Source organism: Cajanus cajan, chromosome 1 (assembly GCF_000230855.2).
Source record: "Cajanus cajan strain Asha chromosome 1, NIPB_CcT2T_4, whole genome shotgun sequence".
NCBI lineage: Eukaryota > Viridiplantae > Streptophyta > Magnoliopsida > Fabales > Fabaceae > Cajanus > Cajanus cajan.
In genome coordinates this window covers 42,642,954-42,669,178 of record NC_138517.1, presented here as the reverse complement: position 1 = coordinate 42,669,178, position 26,225 = coordinate 42,642,954, and the positions used below count along the sequence as shown (strand labels likewise).

The 26,225-nt window shown below is 30.0% G+C and overlaps 1 protein-coding gene across 3 annotated transcripts; it reads right to left on the bottom strand.

The window, feature by feature from the left end:
- Positions 1-1,021: 1,021 nt before the first annotated feature.
- Positions 1,022-25,031, bottom strand: LOC109792648 (uncharacterized). 3 transcript variants are annotated; one of them, XM_083060633.1, is made up of 11 exons: positions 24,961-25,031; positions 24,693-24,760; positions 23,536-23,600; positions 23,375-23,453; positions 23,114-23,243; positions 22,568-22,637; positions 22,112-22,221; positions 3,034-3,500; positions 2,810-2,945; positions 2,437-2,712; positions 1,022-1,641 (listed from the first exon to the last, which is right to left on the bottom strand). In XM_083060633.1, exons 8-11 carry the CDS (start codon positions 3,483-3,485, stop codon positions 1,183-1,185), a joined length of 1,323 nt encoding a protein of 440 aa, XP_082916759.1. In that variant the 5' UTR covers positions 3,486-3,500; positions 22,112-22,221; positions 22,568-22,637; positions 23,114-23,243; positions 23,375-23,453; positions 23,536-23,600; positions 24,693-24,760; positions 24,961-25,031; the 3' UTR covers positions 1,022-1,182. The 3 variants fall into 3 exon arrangements, with proteins under 3 accessions (XP_082916759.1, XP_082916751.1, XP_082916747.1); XM_083060625.1 differs by lacking the exon at positions 22,568-22,637; XM_083060621.1 differs by lacking the exons at positions 1,022-1,641; positions 2,437-2,712; positions 2,810-2,945; positions 3,034-3,500; positions 22,568-22,637 and adding an exon at positions 4,201-21,184.
- Positions 25,032-26,225: the final 1,194 nt, after the last annotated feature.

Genomic DNA, 26,225 nt, shown 5'->3' with positions numbered 1-26,225 from the left:
AAGAAAGCTCATATATGGACCTTCGTGATTGGGTCCTTCTTTATAGATAACACTGCCTCAATCCCATGGACCACAGAGAAAGTTGTTGCCCCGAAAGTCCCTTCATAGGCCAAGATTTGTGCTTTCTTCATTGGCCAAATCGAGTTGAAGTTTTCTTTTGTATAGGATCCCCTTGTGTAATGAGAATTCTATGATTCTGCGTTTGATTCTTATCACTACTAGAAAAATTAAAATTAGAGAGGGAACAAATTCGTCACTAAATTTTATAAAATCCATCACAAAATAAATTAGTGACGGAACTGATTCCGTCACAAAAATTGGCATCACAAAATCATTAGTGACGGAAAATATATTTTCCGTCACTAATTGCTAACAATAATTGTTTATAAATTAATAAAAATCCGTCGCAATTTGTGACGACCTCTAACTCCGTCACAATTTGTGAGGATTAAGTCCATCGCAATTTGTGAGGGGCTATCTCCGTCACAAATTTGTGAGGGATGAAAATCCATCACAAATTGTGATGAATAGAATCCCTCACAAACTGTGATGAATAGAATCCCTCACAAATTGTGATGAATAGAATCCATCACAAACTGTGATGACTAGAATCCCTCACAAACTGTGATGACTAGAATCCCTCACAAACTGTGATGACTAGAATCCATCACAAACTGTGATGACAAGAATCCCTCACAAACTGTGAAGGATCTGTCACAAGAACAAAATCCGTCAAAAACTGTGATGACTAGAATCCCTCACAAACTACGAAATCTATTATACACTACTATGATAAATGAAATTCGTCATTTATATTGATCTTATAAAGAACTTTTTTTTACGTGAAGCATATGTTTTTCTCCTGTAATTGTGATATAATTTTTTAATTATGAATATAACAAATAATTTATTAATTAATCAAAAAAGTTGAATTTATTGTCTATTTGTTTGAAAAATTAACAAAATAAATAATTAGGAAAATTTTCTCAATTCTATAAAAGCATGTAACTAAACACGAATATAAGAAAGTCAAGTATACCATATATACAAATAACACCGAATATAACAAAGTTTATGACTGTAGCTGATCCCTAATGTATGATAAGTACTATAGTAAAACTTAAACATAACAAATTATAAGTTTAAAGCATAGTAAACATAATAGTAAAAGATAATGCATCCCTAAACATCTATATCATGATCATCATCTAACTCATTATCATCAGATTGTACAGTGTTAGCATCATGTGTAGGAGGAGGTTGGGGAGGACAAGAAGATTGAGAAAACATCTCCATAAATTGCTTCAGTTGCTCACGAACCAACTGAGACTCTTCTTGTGAAGCACGAATCAAATTTGCATGGCTTTGCAATTGTTCTTTCAATGTTTTGTTTTCTTCAGACAAATTTGAAACAAGATTTTTCATTTGTTCATACTCAAGAGTTGAGAAACCATCTAAGAATGTAGAAGAAGAAGTTTTATACTTCCTAGCCTCTGAACCTAAACCAAATATTCTTCCTTTATTGTTCACACCACCAACAACATCATAGAAAATACTATTTTCAGATTGCACACTAGAGGCAGCATGATGTCCCGATAATTGTTGTGACTGTCTTTCAGATAACCGTCTTTCATACTCATTCTATAAAAAGAAAAGTAAGAAACAAAAGTATATAAACATTAATGACAATAGAAGATCTCATGAATGTCATGAATGATGCAAAGAATCATGCAAAAAGAACACACAAAAATACTTAGTAAAAAGTATAAGATGTAATTACTTATGAGCAACATGACTAGATAAGTATGAATTCCAATGAAATTAGTAACTTGTAAACCTAACTGCAACACCACATACACATGAATCTCATTGAATTTAGCAATTAGTAAACTAAGATGTAGAGATGGTGGCACTTCACATTACATGAAACTAAAATTGAGCACAACCAATAAGGTGAAATGATTCTATGTTGACATAATTCAGTAAAAAATTCAAATCATATAAAAAAATTACATACTATAAATGGTATGGCTTGAAATTTTGAGACCATTAACTGTAACCTATCTTAATATGTCAAGTCGACAGTGAAGGACAGAACATGACAACTTTCACAGTACCATAACCATTGTTGAAACATAACCATTGTTGTGTCTCTAATATAACCATTATATGTCAAGTCTTGCAAACATAATCATTGTTATCTCTCTAACAGAATCAATCAACTTCTTCATAATTCAATATATATAAAATTATAACTTAACGCTATCCTTTCTGCCTTGGAAGACACCCATGTATTCCCGTTCGCTGTCTTATGGGTCTTTTGGAATAGGTCCCAACATGTTGGAGTCATATCTGTAGATATTTTCTGAAGGAACAAAAAGTAATCTAGTTTAATTTTAAATTTTGCTCCTGAAAAGAATAAGTAAATATACTTACCAATCTCTTAAAATGCTCAGAAGTAGGAATGGATCCTCCAGTATGCAATGAACCATCAGAAGAATTTCTATTATTAGCATTAGTCATTGACTTTTGTTTCCAATTCTCATCATTCCATTTCTGTTGAAGTTCTACACGTTTTTGCTTTAGAATCCAACTCCCTAGATCAATGCCTCGTCGCACCCTATACATAGCATTTGAAAGCCCTTTAGATGCTTTATGGTCAAATGCTTTTCTTATTTGTGCATCATGATCAGGCAGCCACTTATACTTTCTCTACATCAAAAATTTATAAAATTTTATATAAACAATGTGTAATTTAATGCAATGAAAAATATAAAATGGTTATTATAATATTTGTAGTTCTTTATACCTGAAACTCTTCAAACCACATGTTTGCCACACCTTCATTAGTGCTTTTAACCTCTCCATATGATTCCCATGACCCTTCAAACTTCCCTTTGATTTTTCTTGAAATTTCACGGGTAGGGTGAATTGGTGGGTCGAATCTATAAAAATAAAATAGAAGAATTAAAATAACTTATAACAGGAAACATGTTTATATTGATCTAAAAGAAAAGAATTATTAATACTTACGTGTTTTGTGGACCTGGACGAATCCAAATACGTCCATCAGAGTCAAAACTTCCAATTTCTAAAAATGGATCAATAGAGGATGATGATCCAACAATTGGACTACCAGCAGTATGAATGGAGGGATTTTTCTGTGGTCTTTCAGTCATATTTGGGGATTGTGTCAAAGAAACATGAGGGGTAGGGATAGACTGGTTAGTTTGAGGAACTAAATGTGGTTGAGAAGTGGAAGTAACATGAGGGGTAGGTGTAGCTTGGTTACTTTGGGGAGTTGTAGGTGTTTGGGAGGTGGAACCATGTGTAGGTTGTGTAATACAATGAGGGGGTTCTCCAATAGAATGTGTTGCCTGAGAAGTAGAAGGTGGTGGCACAATAGTGGTACCTCTACCTCTCCCTCTTCCCCTACCTCTACTAATACCTCTACCAGTGCCTCTCCCTCTTCCTCTATCAGTCATGTTATTGCTCACAATCTATATACACAATGTACAACATTAAAAAATGAAGTTTATTAAGACATCAATAATAAGTTCAAGATTAACAAATAATATGTACTATATAGTAATATATGCATATCCACAACAACCACAAGATTATGACATCAAAGTCTATTAATGCACACATATCAACAACAATTATAACATTACTTGATGTCAATATGAAACATGAAATTAAGTTAATTTTTCTTCTTCTTCTTCTTCTTCTTCTTCTTCTTCTTCTTCTTCTAGATGACCCAAATTATTATTAAGATTAAAGGAATAGTCAAAAGATTGCCTTGTTTAGGTATCCCAGATCCTGAAGCATTCCTTATAGTAGAAACAGATGCGTCAGATTTAGGATACCTAAACAAGGCAATCTTTTGACTATTCCTTTAATCTTAATAATAATTTGGGTCATCTCTGGATTACCAAAAGAGTCTACACTTCTACTCTATTCCCCCCAAAGAAGATCAATATATCAAATTTATTGAGAACAAAGTATCAATTTAAGATGAAAAACTTGAAATAAAACAAATAATTATGAACCCAATATAAACCGAGATCAAGGAAAGGTGGCAGAGCCTCCTAGTTATGATCAATTTATATTGAGGGTACCAGATAGGCTCTGATACCAAATTACAGAGTTACGGTATAAATATGCTCAGTTCTATCTTGATAGTTATAAACATAAATAGAAACATAAAATTCTGGGAGATTTGAATGAGTAATATAGATATGACCATGTTCAAAGAAAATAATCATTTTAAAGAAAACTTACAAAATAAGATGATTGCAAGCGGAAGAGTTTGAGAGAAATTTGATAGATTATATTTCTCGATGATCTACAATGAAGGAGTTAGACTCCTTATATAGAAAGCTAGACACACATAATTTACATCTAAGGGTAGTGACTCACTACTCTTTTTAAGGATATTCAAGGAAAGTAGAAAATTAGTACAAAAGTTATTTACACAGTCTTCAGAGGATAAGATTCCTCTAAAATTATTTGTCTTCTTGCTGGCGTGATAACCTGGTCTTTGTCTTCTTTAGATAGTGTTGTCTTGTCGAGTCTGAACAACTTATCTTCTTGTCTTGATTCTTGTAATACTTGCGAAATCTGAGCCAGATACTTTTTAATAATAAAACATATCTTCATTACAAAAATAAGGATTTGTTGATTCAGATTTTGATGATCCTGTTTCTTCTTGTGCTTCTTCATCTTGTATTGAACGAACTAATTTAAGTCTTTCTTCAAACTCTTCTTGTGAGGTTGCAGATGCTAATTCTGCCATAATTTTTCTTTTGTCAGCTAAAAACTGAGTTTCTTTTGAAATTTGAGTTTTACTTTCTTGTTTGGGTGCAGTGTTGTTTACCCATTCTTTGATTCTTTGCTTGCTAATGAGGGTCATATCAAATTTATTCCACCATTTAACCTTAATACATCTTGATAAAACCTTCAAAGGAACATTATCATAAGGCTGTCTAAATATGTAATCCCAAGTAACAATCCAAGTGATATTTTGAGAGGCTACGAAAGTAATCATTTTGTAGTTTGGAAAGAAGGTGGTAATCTCTTTAAAGTAATCAAAATTTTCTGATACTTCTTTTGGAAATAATTCTCTGATTGGTCCCCATGTGTAGAACCATTGAAGAAACCATTTTGGAAATTTTAGAGAGATTCCTCTGCGAAACCAGAAGAACCATGAATGTGTCTTGGGTTTGAGGAATAACATGTAAGTCCATGCCATAGTATAATCATAGTAAGTGTAATATTGCGGTTGAAACTGTCTTGAGAAGGGTTTTGGCTGATAAATGGGTTGACCCCATTCTGCTGGAGTAATGATTTTGAGGATTTTGGCTTTTGAGTAGATAATATTATTATCTTTGTCTCTGGAATGAAATAAATCTATTGATTCTGTGTCTACCAGAATAAATTCATAAAAAAGTCTTGGTTTAAGGTAATTTTGGTAATGGGTATTTTCTGGGAAAATGGTATTGATTATTTGTTCTTTTGAAAGGTTTGCCCATTCAGGTTCAATGGGGATAATATCTATGTGGTTATCCTTGGTAATATAATTAAGTTCATAGGATCTTGAATCAGAAGGAGTAGTTACTGGTTGCGAAATATGAGAAACATTTTTGGATAATTGTTTTGGAGGAGGTATTGAGCTTGGTTCTGGAGTATATTGTAAAGCGGCTATTGGATCAAACTTATTGTGGAATAATAAGGGAGATGAGGAATTAATGGCTTCTAAAAAAGTTGAAGTTTTGGAAGGTAATTTTGTATTGAGAGTCTGCGGTAACTTTCTTGAAGAACTCGGCGAAGCCGATATTGGATTTCCGGATTGCTCCTTTTTAACAGTATTGTCGTTGGGTGCCTTGAAAGGCAGTCCATACTGGTCTTTAGTACTTTTGCTCATTTGCCTGTAAGAATTCTCTTGTTAAGTAATCTGGTAAAGTGTTTGTCTCTCCTTTGATATGCTCAATCTCAAAATCGAAACATGATAACAATGCTTGCCATCTTGCAAAAATATGTTTAGAAACTAGATTTTTAACATCTTTTTGTAAAATAGAGGGGGCTGCTTTGCAGTCCGTTCTTATTAAAAATCTTTTTGAAAATAAATCATCTTGAAATTTTTGTAAACATAAAACAATGGATAATATTTCTTTTTTGACCGTAGAATATTTTTGTTGAGCCGGGTGCCAGATACCAGAATGATACCTAACAATTTGTTCTGTTGAAGTTGATGAGATTTTTTGTTTTAAAATTCCCCCGTATCCTAAATCTGACGCATCTGTTTCTACTATAAGGAATGCTTCAGGATCTGGGATACCTAAACAAGGCAATCTTTTGACTATTCCTTTAATCTTAATAATAATTTGGGTCATCTCTGGATTCCATGGTTTGGGATTTTTTCTAAGTCTTGTGTATAGTGGTGCACAAATAACTCGAATGTTGGGAATAAAGTCGGCTACATAATTAACACATCCTAAAAATCTTTGAAGTTGAGTTTTGTCTTTTATTTCATTTGGAAATTTATCGGCAAACTCTATTGATCTTTGGATTGGTGTAATAGTTCCTTGATAAATTTCATATCCTAAAAATCTAACTTTTGTTTGAAATATTTTACTCTTTGTTGCTGAAACTACTAATCCATTTTCTTTGACAATATTTATAAAAGTATTTAAATGTTCTATATGTTGATTTATATTGTTAGAAAAAAATAATACATCATCTAAATATACAAGAGCAAATTTCATATGAGGATAAAAAATATCATTCATAATATTTTGATATTCTGATGGTGCATTTTTTAATCCGAAGGGAAGAACATTCCACTCATAATGTCCAAAGGGAACATTAAAAGCAGTTTTGTACTTGTCTTCCTCTTTCACCCCAATTTGATAATAACCTGATTTCATATCAAATTTAGAAAATATTGTTGAATGAGTTAATCGTTTAATTAAATCTTGTTTGTTTGGGATGGGGTACCTAATCCATTTTAAAGCTTTATTTAAAGGTTTGTAATTAATAACTAAGCGAGGTGCCCCTCGTTCTAATTCGGCTGCATTTAGTACATAAAAGGCAGAACAACTCCAAGGAGATTTTGAGGACCTTATTAATCCTTTATCTAAATATTCTTGAATTTCTTTTTTACAATATTCTAAATATTGTGGATTCATTGGGATAGGTCTTGCTTTAGTATTGATATTTTTCTCATCAAAATTTTTAATATAAGGTAAGGAAACTTCATGTTTTTTCCTATGCCAAAAAGCTATTGGATTTGTATCACAAATTTCTTTTTCAATTTTTGAATTTAAAGTTTTAATAGTTTCTTGAATATTTTTAGTAAGTAACTGTTCTTCTATTCTTTTATAATGTATTTCTTTTGATAAGTAATTAATGTGTTTTCTTTTATTTTCAATAATACTTTTTTCTTTTAATAAATTTAATTCATAAGTTTTTGGAGGATGTATGAATTCAAATGTAATGGTTCTATCTAATACCTGAGTTTCTAATCCGGTTGGTGTAACTTTGAATGGATATAATAATGATAGAAAGGGTGTTCCTAATATACATGGAGTGTTTATGTTTTTAACTAATACAAATGATGCTTCATAACATATTTTATTTTTACAAATTCTTGCTGAAGATATTTTATAATTAATCTGTAATCTAGAATTATTAGCACTTAATACTTTTTCTGTTGATTTTTCATAATATTTTGATGGTATTATTCCTTCTTGTAAACAATTAATATCTGCTCCTGAATCTATTAAAGCTACTAAGTTAAATTCTTCATTTTTTACTATTAATTTAATATTGCAATACCATTTATGAGTAGTTATTAAATTTAAATAACCAATTTCTTCATTATTAATCTGTGTTGAGCTAGAAGGTCTATTTATGTTATTTTGTTGTTCTCTAAGTTTTCCTTCTAATTCTAATATTCTATATTCTATAGAAATATTATTGTTTCTTAAATTAGTAATTTCTATTTTTAATTGTTTAATTTCTTCTTGTAAATCTTTTATAGTAACAGTCGTAGGTTGTCTAAATCTTGCATATATTTCATTTAAATCTATTTCTTTAACTTCCTGCTCTTTTTCATCTTTTCTTAATAATTCTTCTAATTTATTGATAAATTCTGTTCTAATAGGACCTTGTTCTAATTTGGAAATTAAATCTATTAATTCTTGGGTTTGATCTATTGTGAGCATATTAACTGTCTTACTACAATCTTCACAGGTGCAAAGACCTGGACCTAAGCAACTATCTTCATTTTCATCTTGACTAGAGCTAGAACTAGAGTCTCGTTCTATTTGATAAATTATTTCTGTATTACTTTCTTCATCTGAAATTTCTTCTTCTTCTGATTCTGAATTAATCATAATAGTTAATAATGTTTGTTTTAATGACTCATCTATTTCTAAAGCATTAATTTTTTGTTGCATTCTACATTTATTAGCATAATGTCCTGTTTTTCCACATTTCCAACAAGTGATAATCTTTTTTGAATTTTTAGGCTTTATATTTTTATTTGGTTTTTCTGTATTTTTTGTATAATTTTTCTTGAAAGGTTTCCTATACTGTTTTTTATAAGGTTTTTTATAATATTTTTGAGTATGATATTGTCTTTTTTGAGTTTTTCGTTTTACTGCACTAGGTGCTCTAATGGGTGTTACTCCATATTGTTCACAAAAAGTTCCTATTTCTTGTCTATTGGTTGTTGCTTCTTTTCTAAGTTTGTTTTGAAGTTTAAAATCATTACAAACTTGAATTCCTGTTCCAATAATAATACTATGAATTTGACCATAAGTAATTGCATTAAAAGGTATTGGATTTCCATATTGTTTTTCTAAATTAATTTTTACTTTTTCAGAAAATAATTTTGGTAATCCTGCTACAAATCTTTCTTTCCAAAATCCTTGATAACCATCTTCTCTAAGAGTAATTTTTGACATAAATGTATCTCTATACCAACGATAATCTGACATTGTTGGGCAATAAAGATTTGCTAATTGACTAGCAGCTCTATCTTTAAAAATATTAGGATCTCCTATGAAGTGTTGAATAATAGTATAAATTAGGGTGGCAACTGCATCTTCTTCTTCAGTTTCTGGTTTTATTGCATTAATTATCGCTTCTTTATCAGCTGGTGACCAAAAATTATCCCACCAACCTTTAAGTTGGCCTGTAAATCCTTGGGTTATAATTAAGGCTGTTGCTTTATCTGAATTACCTCTTCTTTTGAAAGCACTAGCAGCCATAGTCATATTACAAATATAATCTAATAAATTTTGTTCGCTCATTCCATCTATATTCCATTCTATTACTTCATTTCCTGAATAACTATTTGAAACATGATCTCCTCTTTCTTCATAAAGAACGTCTGCTGGAGAGGGCCTAGGATAATAAGTTTTTAATTTTGGATAATATGTTTGATATTTAGATTTTATTTTATTAATGATTAAATCTTCAGTTTCTATTGTATTTATTGAAGGTTTACCAATGGCTAACTTGGATAATAATTGTTGGATTTCTTCTATTTTCTTGTCACTTTCATTTCCTAACTTTAAAGATTCTATATTGGTATTTAATTGATATATTGGTTTTACTAATGATTTTGGAATACTTGAAACTATACTATTATCACTTGAAGAAGGTACCTCTTTTTCTTCTATCCTAGTTAATTGTTTTGATAAAGTTTCTAACATACTATTTGAGAAATTTAACTGATTATGAATTTTTTTAATATCTTTTTTGTTAACATCTTTTTCTGATTCATTAATAGTTTTGTAAGGACTTGCTTCTATTTCTTGTTTTTCTACTTCTATTTTAACAGTAGTCATAGGTGGATATTCAGAGATTATAATTTTATTGTCTATTGTTTTCCATGTTTTACTAGCTTTTGTTATGGGATTTACTATTTTAATATTATTATTTCTAATATGGGTATTTAACCAGTCAAAGAAATAAATATTAATCTCATTTTCTTCCATATAATCATAATATAATTTTCTAAAATTATCTGTCTCTTGTTTAGTATAGGTTTCAAAATACCATTTTCTTAATTCTTTATTATGTTCTGCTAAAAAATCTTGATTAATCCATTCTTTATCAATTGTAAAAGGTTCTTGTCTAGTAATAGTATTTATAATCGAATTAAAATCTGAAGCAGAAGGATTAAAATCATCTTCATCTTTTTTGATATTTTCATAAACAGGTTTTGCTATTTTAGAATTAATATCTAGCTTCGTTAAATCTATATTTATAGTGGAGCCATCAACTGAATGTCTCGCACTATTTCCTTTATAAATCATTTGAGGTAAAGAATTTCTAAAAGATGTTGATCTATTCATTCTTAACCTAATATCTGTTCCGTCTTGAATTATTTCTCTAACATGAGTATTATAAATTTTTGGTTCTTCTATAATATCTTCTAGTAACCAATCTTCTGGAATTTTTGAAATAACTTCGGCATGACTCAAACGCCTAGGTACTTGTATTGAAGATTTCCTTAGATTAGCTTCTACTAATATTGTTTCATTTTTTGGTGAAGATCTAAGAGCTTTATAATTATAATCAATTTTAGTAACTTTATAATAAATTCTAAAAATAAGTTGTATTGGACCAGAATCTTCATCTAAGATTTCATCTGGAATTTTAACATATAATTTCAAAGCATTACTAGTTTTGTGATTCCTAATATTCATAGAAAAATTTGGATAACAATTAAAGAAAGCAGGGCCATCATGGAGATTACTTTCTAATATAGCAATAATAGAGTCTTGAAATTGTTTCATTCTAATATCTCTTAAAAGTAATAAAATTGGGCTATTAATTCCTAATCGATAATTAGGTTTTGCTGCAACTTGTATTAATCCTAGATGCATATAATTATAACCTTTCTTAATATGTTCATCTAACACGTCTTGTTGAAGTAAATTAATAATTTTATTAGTTTTAGTACCAGGATAAAAATATTCAGAAATATGTATTTCATCTTGATTTGTTGAAAAAATATTATGCTGTTTATAAACTTCACATTTTTTTACTATGGGTATTGACCAATTATGTAAAGAGTTTTCTATTTCTGCTATTTGAATTTCTGTTTGAGAATTATCTTGAGAAGTACTAGAGGTGTCTTCAGTTGTTGATGGAGATCTCATAACTATTTGTTTATTCTTGTTTTTGCGTCCTAAACTGCTAACTGTTTCAATAAAGTTTGATAATATTGATGGTTCTTTGATAGTTGTAGAGGTATGGGTGCGGGCTCTATCCATGGTTTACCAATGGCTTTACTACCGGGAACACCTAACACACAGGCTTACCAACGGGTTTACTACCAGGAACACCAAAAGAGTCTACACTTCTACTCTATTCCCCCCAAAGAAGATCAATATATCAAATTTATTGAGAACAAAGTATCAATTTAAGATGAAAAACTTGAAATAAAACAAATAATTATGAACCCAATATAAACCGAGATCAAGGAAAGGTGGCAGAGCCTCCTAGTTATGATCAATTTATATTGAGGGTACCAGATAGGCTCTGATACCAAATTACAGAGTTACGGTATAAATATGCTCAGTTCTATCTTGATAGTTATAAACATAAATAGAAACATAAAATTCTGGGAGATTTGAATGAGTAATATAGATATGACCATGTTCAAAGAAAATAATCATTTTAAAGAAAACTTACAAAATAAGATGATTGCAAGCGGAAGAGTTTGAGAGAAATTTGATAGATTATATTTCTCGATGATCTACAATGAAGGAGTTAGACTCCTTATATAGAAAGCTAGACACACATAATTTACATCTAAGGGTAGTGACTCACTACTCTTTTTAAGGATATTCTAGGAAAGTAGAAAATTAGTACAAAAGTTATTTACACAGTCTTCAGAGGATAAGATTCCTCTAAAATTATTTGTCTTCTTGCTGGCGTGATAACCTGGTCTTTGTCTTCTTTAGATAGTGTTGTCTTGTCGAGTCTGAACAACTTATCTTCTTGTCTTGATTCTTGTAATACTTGCGAAATCTGAGCCAGATACTTTTTAATAATAAAACATATCTTCATTACAAAAATAAGGATTTGTTGATTCAGATTTTGATGATCCTGTTTCTTCTTGTGCTTCTTCATCTTGTATTGAACGAACTAATTTAAGTCTTTCTTCAAACTCTTCTTGTGAGGTTGCAGATGCTAATTCTGCCATAATTTTTCTTTTGTCAGCTAAAAACTGAGTTTCTTTTGAAATTTGAGTTTTACTTTCTTGTTTGGGTGCAGTGTTGTTTACCCATTCTTTGATTCTTTGCTTGCTAATGAGGGTCATATCAAATTTATTCCACCATTTAACCTTAATACATCTTGATAAAACCTTCAAAGGAACATTATCATAAGGCTGTCTAAATATGTAATCCCAAGTAACAATCCAAGTGATATTTTGAGAGGCTACGAAAGTAATCATTTTGTAGTTTGGAAAGAAGGTGGTAATCTCTTTAAAGTAATCAAAATTTTCTGATACTTCTTTTGGAAATAATTCTCTGATTGGTCCCCATGTGTAGAACCATTGAAGAAACCATTTTGGAAATTTTAGAGAGATTCCTCTGCGAAACCAGAAGAACCATGAATGTGTCTTGGGTTTGAGGAATAACATGTAAGTCCATGCCATAGTATAATCATAGTAAGTGTAATATTGCGGTTGAAACTGTCTTGAGAAGGGTTTTGGCTGATAAATGGGTTGACCCCATTCTGCTGGAGTAATGATTTTGAGGATTTTGGCTTTTGAGTAGATAATATTATTATCTTTGTCTCTGGAATGAAATAAATCTATTGATTCTGTGTCTACCAGAATAAATTCATAAAAAAGTCTTGGTTTAAGGTAATTTTGGTAATGGGTATTTTCTGGGAAAATGGTATTGATTATTTGTTCTTTTGAAAGGTTTGCCCATTCAGGTTCAATGGGGATAATATCTATGTGGTTATCCTTGGTAATATAATTAAGTTCATAGGATCTTGAATCAGAAGGAGTAGTTACTGGTTGCGAAATATGAGAAACATTTTTGGATAATTGTTTTGGAGGAGGTATTGAGCTTGGTTCTGGAGTATATTGTAAAGCGGCTATTGGATCAAACTTATTGTGGAATAATAAGGGAGATGAGGAATTAATGGCTTCTAAAAAAGTTGAAGTTTTGGAAGGTAATTTTGTATTGAGAGTCTGCGGTAACTTTCTTGAAGAACTCGGCGAAGCCGATATTGGATTTCCGGATTGCTCCTTTTTAACAGTATTGTCGTTGGGTGCCTTGAAAGGCAGTCCATACTGGTCTTTAGTACTTTTGCTCATTTGCCTGTAAGAATTCTCTTGTTAAGTAATCTGGTAAAGTGTTTGTCTCTCCTTTGATATGCTCAATCTCAAAATCGAAACATGATAACAATGCTTGCCATCTTGCAAAAATATGTTTAGAAACTAGATTTTTAACATCTTTTTGTAAAATAGAGGGGGCTGCTTTGCAGTCCGTTCTTATTAAAAATCTTTTTGAAAATAAATCATCTTGAAATTTTTGTAAACATAAAACAATGGATAATATTTCTTTTTTGACCGTAGAATATTTTTGTTGAGCCGGGTGCCAGATACCAGAATGATACCTAACAATTTGTTCTGTTGAAGTTGATGAGATTTTTTGTTTTAAAATTCCCCCGTATCCTAAATCTGACGCATCTGTTTCTACTATAAGGAATGCTTCAGGATCTGGGATACCTAAACAAGGCAATCTTTTGACTATTCCTTTAATCTTAATAATAATTTGGGTCATCTCTGGATTCCATGGTTTGGGATTTTTTCTAAGTCTTGTGTATAGTGGTGCACAAATAACTCGAATGTTGGGAATAAAGTCGGCTACATAATTAACACATCCTAAAAATCTTTGAAGTTGAGTTTTGTCTTTTATTTCATTTGGAAATTTATCGACAAACTCTATTGATCTTTGGATTGGTGTAATAGTTCCTTGATAAATTTCATATCCTAAAAATCTAACTTTTGTTTGAAATATTTTACTCTTTGTTGCTGAAACTACTAATCCATTTTCTTTGACAATATTTATAAAAGTATTTAAATGTTCTATATGTTGATTTATATTGTTAGAAAAAAATAATACATCATCTAAATATACAAGAGCAAATTTCATATGAGGATAAAAAATATCATTCATAATATTTTGATATTCTGATGGTGCATTTTTTAATCCGAAGGGAAGAACATTCCACTCATAATGTCCAAAGGGAACATTAAAAGCAGTTTTGTACTTGTCTTCCTCTTTCACCCCAATTTGATAATAACCTGATTTCATATCAAATTTAGAAAATATTGTTGAATGAGTTAATCGTTTAATTAAATCTTGTTTGTTTGGGATGGGGTACCTAATCCATTTTAAAGCTTTATTTAAAGGTTTGTAATTAATAACTAAGCGAGGTGCCCCTCGTTCTAATTCGGCTGCATTTAGTACATAAAAGGCAGAACAACTCCAAGGAGATTTTGAGGACCTTATTAATCCTTTATCTAAATATTCTTGAATTTCTTTTTTACAATATTCTAAATATTGTGGATTCATTGGGATAGGTCTTGCTTTAGTATTGATATTTTTCTCATCAAAATTTTTAATATAAGGTAAGGAAACTTCATGTTTTTTCCTATGCCAAAAAGCTATTGGATTTGTATCACAAATTTCTTTTTCAATTTTTGAATTTAAAGTTTTAATAGTTTCTTGAATATTTTTAGTAAGTAACTGTTCTTCTATTCTTTTATAATGTATTTCTTTTGATAAGTAATTAATGTGTTTTCTTTTATTTTCAATAATACTTTTTTCTTTTAATAAATTTAATTCATAAGTTTTTGGAGGATGTATGAATTCAAATGTAATGGTTCTATCTAATACCTGAGTTTCTAATCCGGTTGGTGTAACTTTGAATGGATATAATAATGATAGAAAGGGTGTTCCTAATATACATGGAGTGTTTATGTTTTTAACTAATACAAATGATGCTTCATAACATATTTTATTTTTACAAATTCTTGCTGAAGATATTTTATAATTAATCTGTAATCTAGAATTATTAGCACTTAATACTTTTTCTGTTGATTTTTCATAATATTTTGATGGTATTATTCCTTCTTGTAAACAATTAATATCTGCTCCTGAATCTATTAAAGCTACTAAGTTAAATTCTTCATTTTTTACTATTAATTTAATATTGCAATACCATTTATGAGTAGTTATTAAATTTAAATAACCAATTTCTTCATTATTAATCTGTGTTGAGCTAGAAGGTCTATTTATGTTATTTTGTTGTTCTCTAAGTTTTCCTTCTAATTCTAATATTCTATATTCTATAGAAATATTATTGTTTCTTAAATTAGTAATTTCTATTTTTAATTGTTTAATTTCTTCTTGTAAATCTTTTATAGTAACAGTCGTAGGTTGTCTAAACCTTGCATATATTTCATTTAAATCTATTTCTTTAACTTCCTGCTCTTTTTCATCTTTTCTTAATAATTCTTCTAATTTATTGATAAATTCTGTTCTAATAGGACCTTGTTCTAATTTGGAAATTAAATCTATTAATTCTTGGGTTTGATCTATTGTGAGCATATTAACTGTCTTACTACAATCTTCACAGGTGCAAAGACCTGGACCTAAGCAACTATCTTCATTTTCATCTTGACTAGAGCTAGAACTAGAGTCTCGTTCTATTTGATAAATTATTTCTGTATTACTTTCTTCATCTGAAATTTCTTCTTCTTCTGATTCTGAATTAATCATAATAGTTAATAATGTTTGTTTTAATGACTCATCTATTTCTAAAGCATTAATTTTTTGTTGCATTCTACATTTATTAGCATAATGTCCTGTTTTTCCACATTTCCAACAAGTGATAATCTTTTTTGAATTTTTAGGCTTTATATTTTTATTTGGTTTTTCTGTATTTTTTGTATAATTTTTCTTGAAAGGTTTCCTATACTGTTTTTTATAAGGTTTTTTATAATATTTTTGAGTATGATATTGTCTTTTTTGAGTTTTTCGTTTTACTGCACTAGGTGCTCTAATGGGTGTTACTCCATATTGTTCACAAAAAGTTCCTATTTCTTGTCTATTGGTTGTTGCTTCTTTTCTAAGTTTGTTTTGAAGTTTAAAATCATTACAAACTTGAATTCCTGTTCCAATAATAATACTATGAATTTGACCATAAGTAATTGCATTAAAAGGTATTGGATTTCCATATTGTTTTTCTAAATTAATTTTTACTTTTTCAGAAAATAATTTTGGTAATCCTGCTACAAATCTTTCTTTCCAAAATCCTTGATAACCATCTTCTCTAAGAGTAATTTTTGACATAAATGTATCTCTATACCAACGATAATCTGACATTGTTGGGCAATAAAGATTTGCTAATTGACTAGCAGCTCTATCTTTAAAAATATTAGGATCTCCTATGAAGTGTTGAATAATAGTATAAATTAGGGTGGCAACTGCATCTTCTTCTTCAGTTTCTGGTTTTATTGCATTAATTATCGCTTCTTTATCAGCTGGTGACCAAAAATTATCCCACCAACCTTTAAGTTGGCCTGTAAATCCTTGGGTTATAATTAAGGCTGTTGCTTTATCTGAATTACCTCTTCTTTTGAAAGCACTAGCAGCCATAGTCATATTACAAATATAATCTAATAAATTTTGTTCGCTCATTCCATCTATATTCCATTCTATTACTTCATTTCCTGAATAACTATTTGAAACATGATCTCCTCTTTCTTCATAAAGAACGTCTGCTGGAGAGGGCCTAGGATAATAAGTTTTTAATTTTGGATAATATGTTTGATATTTAGATTTTATTTTATTAATGACTAAATCTTCAGTTTCTATTGTATTTATTGAAGGTTTACCAATGGCTAACTTGGATAATAATTGTTGGATTTCTTCTATTTTCTTGTCACTTTCATTTCCTAACTTTAAAGATTCTATATTGGTATTTAATTGATATATTGGTTTTACTAATGGTTTTGGAATACTTGAAACTATACTATTATCACTTGAAGAAGGTACCTCTTTTTCTTCTATCCTAGTTAATTGTTTTGATAAAGTTTCTAACATACTATTTGAGAAATTTAACTGATTATGAATTTTTTTAATATCTTTTTTGTTAACATCTTTTTCTGATTCATTAATAGTTTTGTAAGGACTTGCTTCTATTTCTTGTTTTTCTACTTCTATTTTAACAGTAGTCATAGGTGGATATTCAGAGATTATAATTTTATTGTCTATTGTTTTCCATGTTTTACTAGCTTTTGTTATGGGATTTACTATTTTAATATTATTATTTCTAATATGGGTATTTAACCAGTCAAAGAAATAAATATTAATCTCATTTTCTTCCATATAATCATAATATAATTTTCTAAAATTATCTGTCTCTTGTTTAGTATAGGTTTCAAAATACCATTTTCTTAATTCTTTATTATGTTCTGCTAAAAAATCTTGATTAATCCATTCTTTATCAATTGTAAAAGGTTCTTGTCTAGTAATAGTATTTATAATCGAATTAAAATCTGAAGCAGAAGGATTAAAATCATCTTCATCTTTTTTGATATTTTCATAAACAGGTTTTGCTATTTTAGAATTAATATCTAGCTTCGTTAAATCTATATTTATAGTGGAGCCATCAACTGAATGTCTCGCACTATTTCCTTTATAAATCATTTGAGGTAAAGAATTTCTAAAAGATGTTGATCTATTCATTCTTAACCTAATATCTGTTCCGTCTTGAATTATTTCTCTAACATGAGTATTATAAATTTTTGGTTCTTCTATAATATCTTCTAGTAACCAATCTTCTGGAATTTTTGAAATAACTTCGGCATGACTCAAACGCCTAGGTACTTGTATTGAAGATTTCCTTAGATTAGCTTCTACTAATATTGTTTCATTTTTTGGTGAAGATCTAAGAGCTTTATAATTATAATCAATTTTAGTAACTTTATAATAAATTCTAAAAATAAGTTGTATTGGACCAGAATCTTCATCTAAGATTTCATCTGGAATTTTAACATATAATTTCAAAGCATTACTAGTTTTGTGATTCCTAATATTCATAGAAAAATTTGGATAACAATTAAAGAAAGCAGGGCCATCATGGAGATTACTTTCTAATATAGCAATAATAGAGTCTTGAAATTGTTTCATTCTAATATCTCTTAAAAGTAATAAAATTGGGCTATTAATTCCTAATCGATAATTAGGTTTTGCTGCAACTTGTATTAATCCTAGATGCATATAATTATAACCTTTCTTAATATGTTCATCTAACACGTCTTGTTGAAGTAAATTAATAATTTTATTAGTTTTAGTACCAGGATAACAATATTCAGAAATATGTATTTCATCTTGATTTGTTGAAAAAATATTATGCTGTTTATAAACTTCACATTTTTTTACTATGGGTATTGACCAATTATGTAAAGAGTTTTCTATTTCTGCTATTTGAATTTCTGTTTGAGAATTATCTTGAGAAGTACTAGAGGTGTCTTCAGTTGTTGATGGAGATCTCATAACTATTTGTTTATTCTTGTTTTTGCGTCTTAAACTGCTAACTGTTTCAATAAAGTTTGATAATATTGATGGTTCTTTGATAGTTGTAGAGGTATGGGTGCGGGCTCTATCCATGGTTTACCAATGGCTTTACTACCGGGAACACCTAACACACAGGCTTACCAACGGGTTTACTACCAGGAACACCAAAAGAGTCTACACTTCTACTCTATTCCCCCCAAAGAAGATCAATATATCAAATTTATTGAGAACAAAGTATCAATTTAAGATGAAAAACTTGAAATAAAACAAATAATTATGAACCCAATATAAACCGAGATCAAGGAAAGGTGGCAGAGCCTCCTAGTTATGATCAATTTATATTGAGGGTACCAGATTGGCTCTGATACCAAATTAATGAGGATATTAGATGTAGAAGAGTTTTTAGAGAAATAATTCAAGACGGAACAGATATTAGGTTAAGAATGAATAAAACCAGAAACTGAAGAAGAAGATGCAGTTGCCACCCTAATTTATACTATTATTCAACACTTCATAGGAGATCCTAATATTTTTAAAGATAGAGCTGCTAGTCAATTAGCAAATCTTTATTGCCCAACAATGTCAGATTATCGTTGGTATAGAGATACATTTATGTCAAAAATTACTTGGTATCAAGATATGTCTAAATCATATCTCAATAACCTATTACTAATCTCAATATTTAGAATAATAGGTATCCCAGAATTTTATGTTTCTATTTATGTTTATAACTATCAAGATAGAACTGAGCATATTTATACCGTAACTCTGTAATTTGATAGTATCCTTTGTTTTTTCTTTGGTATCCATGATTGTGAACAAAATATTGAGAAATACGTTTCTCTCAATGTGCATCACATCAAGATTATGTCGAAGAAGATTTGTCTTCCAATATGGTAATTCCCAAAAAATACTTCATTTTGTCCAATTGTGCTCTTTCCCATAGCCTGATGGATTTTGTTCTTGGGATTCTTTAATACTTGGTAGATGTTGCACCCTTTCCCATATTTCTTGACCATTCAACCTTCGTGGAGGAGTTAGAACCTCAACTTTGCCTTTTGTAAATGAAGTCTTATTCCTTCTATATGGATGATCTTGTGGTAAAAATCGACGATGACAATCAAACCATGATGTCTTTTTACTACATGCAAGACTAAACCCTCTATTATTTTCCATACAAATTGGGCAAGCAAGTCTTCCCATTGTCATCCAACCACTTAACATCCCATAGGCTGGAAAATCATTGATCGTCCACATCAAAGCTACTCTCATCATAAAATTTTGCTTCAAGGATACATCATAAGTCATAACTCCATCATCCCATAACACTTTCAATTCATCTATAAGGGGGCGCAAGTACACATCAACTTTATTCTTTGGGTTGGATGGCCCAGGAATTATAATGGTTAAAAAAATGAACTCTCTTCTCATACACAACCACGTCGGCAAATTATAAGGAGTAACAATTACAGGCCAACAAGAATAAGTCCTACTAGTTTTGTCAAATGGAGCAAAGCCATCAGCACACAACCCTAATCGAACATTTCGAGCCTCTTGAGCAAAATCAGGCCATGTTTCATCAAAGTGTCTCCAAGCTTCTGCATCTGAGGGATGAGACAAAGAACCAGGTTCTCTTTGAAGAGTATGATGCCATTTCATTTCATGAGTTGTTTGCATTGAAGAATACAATCGTTTCAACCTAGGAACAAGCGGGAAGTACCACATACTTTTAAGTGGCACTACTTTGTCCTTACCTCGTCTTGTAAAACTTTTATATTTCTGCCTTTGACAAACTTTACAATTTTGGAGCATCTCATTTTCCTTGTAGTACAACATACATCCACTTGGACAACAATCAATTTTCATACTTCCTAACCCCAATTTAGCAACTGTTTTCTTTGCTTGGTAAATATTTTTAAGCAAACGATTGTCATCTGGCATTATATCCCCCATAAATTGCATCCATTCATTAAGACATCCTTCAAATAAACCATAGTCTGTTTTCAAAGTTAAAGCTCTTAAAGAAGCAGACAAAATAGAATATTTATCACAACCATCCCATAAAGGAGATTGTGCATCCTTTAACATTTGAAAGAATTTTTGTGCCTCTACATTTGGATCTTCCATCATTATGTTGTTGTTGTCATCATCATGTTGGTCAAGGTGGGTGCCAATTTCTGGTCCAGCAACATCCATGACCAATTGTTCATAATTATCAAACATTTCCCTAGGCCCATTACTAGCATAGTATGATTGATCTGCAACCATAGGAGGAATTGGGGGTATTGGTTCACCATGATTTGTCCAATGATAATAGTTAGCCATGAATCCTTTCTTGCAAAGATGCACCCTTACTAAGTTAGGTGTTTCATATCTCCTACACTTACATTTCTTACAAGGGCACCTAATCTTCCCTTGTCTAATATCATCTTCATCGTGTTCGAAAGCAAAATTCACAAATTCATTAATTCCGACAATAAATTCTTCTGTGATACTTCTATGACAATCCACTCTATTATCCATCCACCTTCTATTTTCAGGAATATTCATTTCTGATGCATATAATAAGACAAAATTAATTATTATAACAATTTTAATCTATTTTCTCCTGTGACACTCCTATGAGCATTAAATGAATTTTGTATATATATATATATATATAGAGAGAGAGAGAGAGAGAGAAAAACAACGAGAAAGGAGATAGAGACAATGAGGGGTTCACTTCAACAATAACACTTAGTGGAGTTACTCCACTCAATAATAACCCATACATTAGTCGTTTACATAGAGGCATAGTATATATATATATATATATAAACCATACTTGTAGTAGAATAAACAAAAACAATTATCCTTACAATTATACTTACTCAAAAACTTGTTTTTGAAAATCCTAACTCATTTTTTTTATATTTTTAAAATATACGAAGACACAATATGGTTTTTACAAGTATAAAATAATGGTTGTTGGAACCTAAGAGATAGCAAAAGTGGGTACAGTTATGAAAAACATAAAAGTAATGGGTGCATCGTGCAGGGATCCAAAATATAAATAAAAATAATGGGCTTATGTTATGGACCAAAAAATAAAATAGGGGGTGTGAGAATCAAAACCATAGAACAGTGATGTGTCATGTGTGGGGACAAAAGCATATAAAGATAGTGGACACAAAAATATGAAACATAAAATAGTGGATACAATGATCCAACAAAAAATCGTGAATGTCAAACCCAAAACATAGAACCGTAGGCGCAGAGACACAAAATCATAGAGGATACAAAACACATAAACCAAAAGAATATTAAAAAAAATGAGTGCAACAACAAAAAAATATCAAATATATAACAGAAACAATTATAAAAACTCAATTATAATAACTCATTACTATTGTCCAACATATTATATTCATATGTTCTCATATAGTAAAACTCTAACAGTAATAATTATAAAAACTCAATGATAAAAAGGTTATAAATACCTTGAGTAAATCAGAAACCTTCTCAGCAATATATTTTTGTTCAATATTGACTCCCTCCTATGTTACTTATCAACATGAATGCACAGTATAACTTCATCAACACATTACACCTGAAAGTAAAACTTAATAAATTCTAGGAACAATATATATAAATTATTGCAAGTATATATAAATAGACGAGGCAGACGAGAGGCAAGTAGTATAAAACAAAAATGAACCATATTAATATCAACTAGCTAATAGAAAATAGCAATTAAGAAATAAGATATTTTGGTCTATGATCATGGTCTTTTCACTAACTCTTGTGAAAAAAATTAGCATGATTTGATAACCTTGATTCATGTACATACAGCACACATGCTAACAGGGGCAATAAACTAAAACAAAATTGTATCATATATAATTACAACAACATAAGACTGTTCTCACTCAATTTAGTTCTATAAAAGCTCTTACGTATGATAAATGATGTTGGCATTGGCAGTAGTGATCATAATGTAAAGCTTGTATGTAGGCTCAACTGCACCTATAGATAAAATTTAAATTTTTTGAAAATAATAATAATAATAATAATAATGGTTTGTGTTTAAAATGCCCAAAGGACCAAAAAAAGAACAATAATGACTACTTAAGTACAATAAACGAGCCAATTTTACGTTGTTATCAATGTATTATATTTGTACTTAATTAATTATGTTAGATCATCACCTGATAATTAAGAAGATTAAATTTGTAAATTTTTTAATATGATAAAATATGTAAATTTAAAAGTTTAGTGATAATACTCGTAAAACCATAAAATATAATAATTAAGATAGAAAGAAATAGTAGAAAGCAAACTATCCTTGCAATTGTGGTGGGTAATATTTATCACCATTGACCCATCATAATTTGTCACTTGTTAATTACTGTATGAGTACAAACTATAAAAGGAACCTTTACATCAACCAACCAACCAAACGAGAATTATATAAATTATAAAGTAGAAACTGAGGAGGCTACCTTTAATTGAAGTCATGTAATAAGAAAGGAACTTAGTAGGGAATGCACCAATAGCAGGTCATCACCGGTAGCTAACTCTCAAAAATCAAACCAGAATTGCAAGCTACGCCAACAAACCAAACATCACCCTCTGTTTTTACAATTAACACACAACCATGTCATCCTATTCAAAAGAGACAGTAACGCTTACATTCAAAATACCGATGATCTTAACTGATAAATAAACAATTCACAAGATAATACTTTTACAATAACACATGCCTGTGCCAAAGGTGATACTCGAGGACTGATCCCTCCTTCACGCTCCATCTGTGCTAATGTACAAGCTATTCTGAGCTCCCTGGTAACAACACAAATATCATTAAAATCCTCCATCCATTTGTGTTCCAAAGAAATTTCAAGAAATAAAAATAGAATGTCACTTTAATGTTTCTCCCCTAAGAATAGCTGCTAAAAATAATCCATCAGGCTTCAATGCTAATCTAGACTGCAAAAAATTATAAAAAATAAAAAATCAAATAATAATAAATGATATTAAAACTGACATTTAGATAAGGATAAAGACAGGTAATTTGCACATAAAAGTTTTCTCCGTATTGACAAAAGCAAATGCTCAAACATTAATGAGAATTATAACTCAGTTATAAGCCAAATTATCCATAAATTACAATCAGGTCCTTCCCAACTATAAAATCCATAGCATTAGAGACTAACTTACAAAATGGTAGGATATATATTCTTTCAAACTATAAAATCCACAGTTGCACTCAGTTACAGTGTTTGTATGCTACAGTACCTGAGAATTGCATAAAGCTTTATAAATCTTTTGCTTTCAACATAACATATAAATCTTAATCGTTTCAAATATCCATTATATTAAATCGCTAAAATGAATTAAATAGTTTTCCAGTCAATTTGATACAGCATTCATCCCTAGTAATGTTTTAAAAACCAGACCGAACCAGTGGGTTGAACCCATCAAACTGTGAACCATGTCTCCACTTCAAACATATCCGGTTCAACCAGAAATCTAATTGGTTGAACTATGTCATAGAGGTCTTGCCAGTCAACCTTTGCTTTAGTTTTCAAAACATCACCTAGAAGATTGTTACCGATCTTTATCACATAAGGGTGCCTAATACCCTCAAAACTTTATGACACTTGAGGAAGACAAAAGAAAACCATCACAGTATCACAATCTGCGCCTTCAATATTTTTATGAGAATTAACACAACACTAAGAAAGTTTATGGCACTTAAACACCCCACTTAACTAACACTCACTCACTTAGTCTATAATTAATTAATCGAGTAAGCAAATTAATTACTACACTAACTAATCAGTCTAATTAATTAGTCTAACTAAACTTATTTCATTATACTAACTTATATAGTCTAATGCTAATCCTCAAAATCTAACTTACTTTAATTTATATTTATCTAATACAAAACTAACGAAGAAATTAATCAAAAGTTAGTTTCTTTATTATATGGCTCTTATCAAACAATTAACAACCATAATAAAAAATAAATAAGAAAACTAATCAAACCAAATGTTTTTGGAACATTTCCACACCCACCTCTACACCCACCAGACATGGATGGCGAAAACAAAGCACAACATATTCATTCCATAAACACGTTCATCCTAATAACAACACAGGAATGCAATCAAACAAAAATGAAAAGAAAATGTGAAAATGCAACAAAATAGGAGCAAACACGAGCAAGAAAGTAAAAACAAAGAAGGCAAAGGAGCACGCCAACCCAGAAACAGAATGGAGTAGAAAGACATTGAGTGAGTAAGAGAATAGAAAGACATTTGGGAATGGAATTGGAAACCCTAACCTTAGGAGGGGCGGCAGACTCCTAATTTTTTCGGGAGACAGAGCAAAAATGAATTGTAAGGCGCGGGATGGGTTTGGGACTCATAAAGGAAGGATTTTATTTTATTATTTACTTTCAAATTTTTTAACAATATTTTTTTAAACAAATTTTACATTAAATTATTAATTATAGTCATTTTTAACTAAGTTATTTAATTTTAGTTTTTATAATCATTTTTTTATTATTTTTATACTGAATTTAAATTTATTCTATAACAGCCCAAAATCGCTGGGCTAGAGGCCCAATTGATTGCCCGGAACGGGCTGTTTCGAAAGTGAAAAGGGCCGTTCTGGAATAAGAAAAATGCCCAAAATTGGAGAAGCAGAACAGCATGTTCTGGTTTGAGAACGAGCCGTTCTGCGGGTTTTGAGAACAAGCCGTTCTGCTTCTCCAATTTTGGACATTTTTCTTATTCCGGAACGACCCGTTTCACTTTTGGAACGGCCCGTTCCGGGCAATCAATTGGGCCTCTGGCCCAGCAATTTTGGGCTGTTACATATTCAACTTATTAAAATCTAAATTTAAGATATTTCTATTTATCAAATTCATTTTTTTATATAAAATAACAAATATAAATTGTCGTTTCAATAATTTCTAAATTCATTTTTAAAAATTTAAATATATAATCATATTTTATTATAAATTCAATTTTAAAATTAACCTAATTTTGAATTTTGAAATTTATATAATTTTTATGGGTTTTTTAATTACAAAAATTCAAATAACTAAATTTATGTTATTTTGAATATTTTATTTGGAAATTTGATTTCATTTGAGTTTTTTCCAAAAAAAAAATTATAAAAAAAATCTACAATAAATTATTACGTTTAGTCATTTTTTTAATCTAAATCATGTTTACTCATTTTTAAAAAAAATCTTTAAACTTATTTATAACTTAACTAAATATAAAAGAAATACAAAGGTTTTGGTCTCCACTTTATTAAAAAATAACCTTCATGTAGTAGTTTTGTTGGTTATCCAATTTTACAGTTTTGTTGGTTTTTATAATAAAAATAAGACATAATTTAAAATAGATAAATTATTGACGGTTGAAAGAGGATGGAGCAAAGCAATTCTTGCATTTCAAAATCAAAGTGTTTAGGGTTTATCGAATATGCATTCCAATTCATCACAGTAGTAGTACTTTCCATTTTCATTCGAATTAAATCTTCGATATATATAAGGTTCCCAACCTCTCCATGTTCTTGTTTATCGAATTCATAACA

What these genes read in the sequence shown, in the direction of transcription:
- LOC109792648 (XM_083060621.1), bottom strand. Translation starts at nt 21,182, where the DNA reads ATGAATATTCCTGAAAATAGAAGGTGGATGGATAATAGAGTGGATTGT.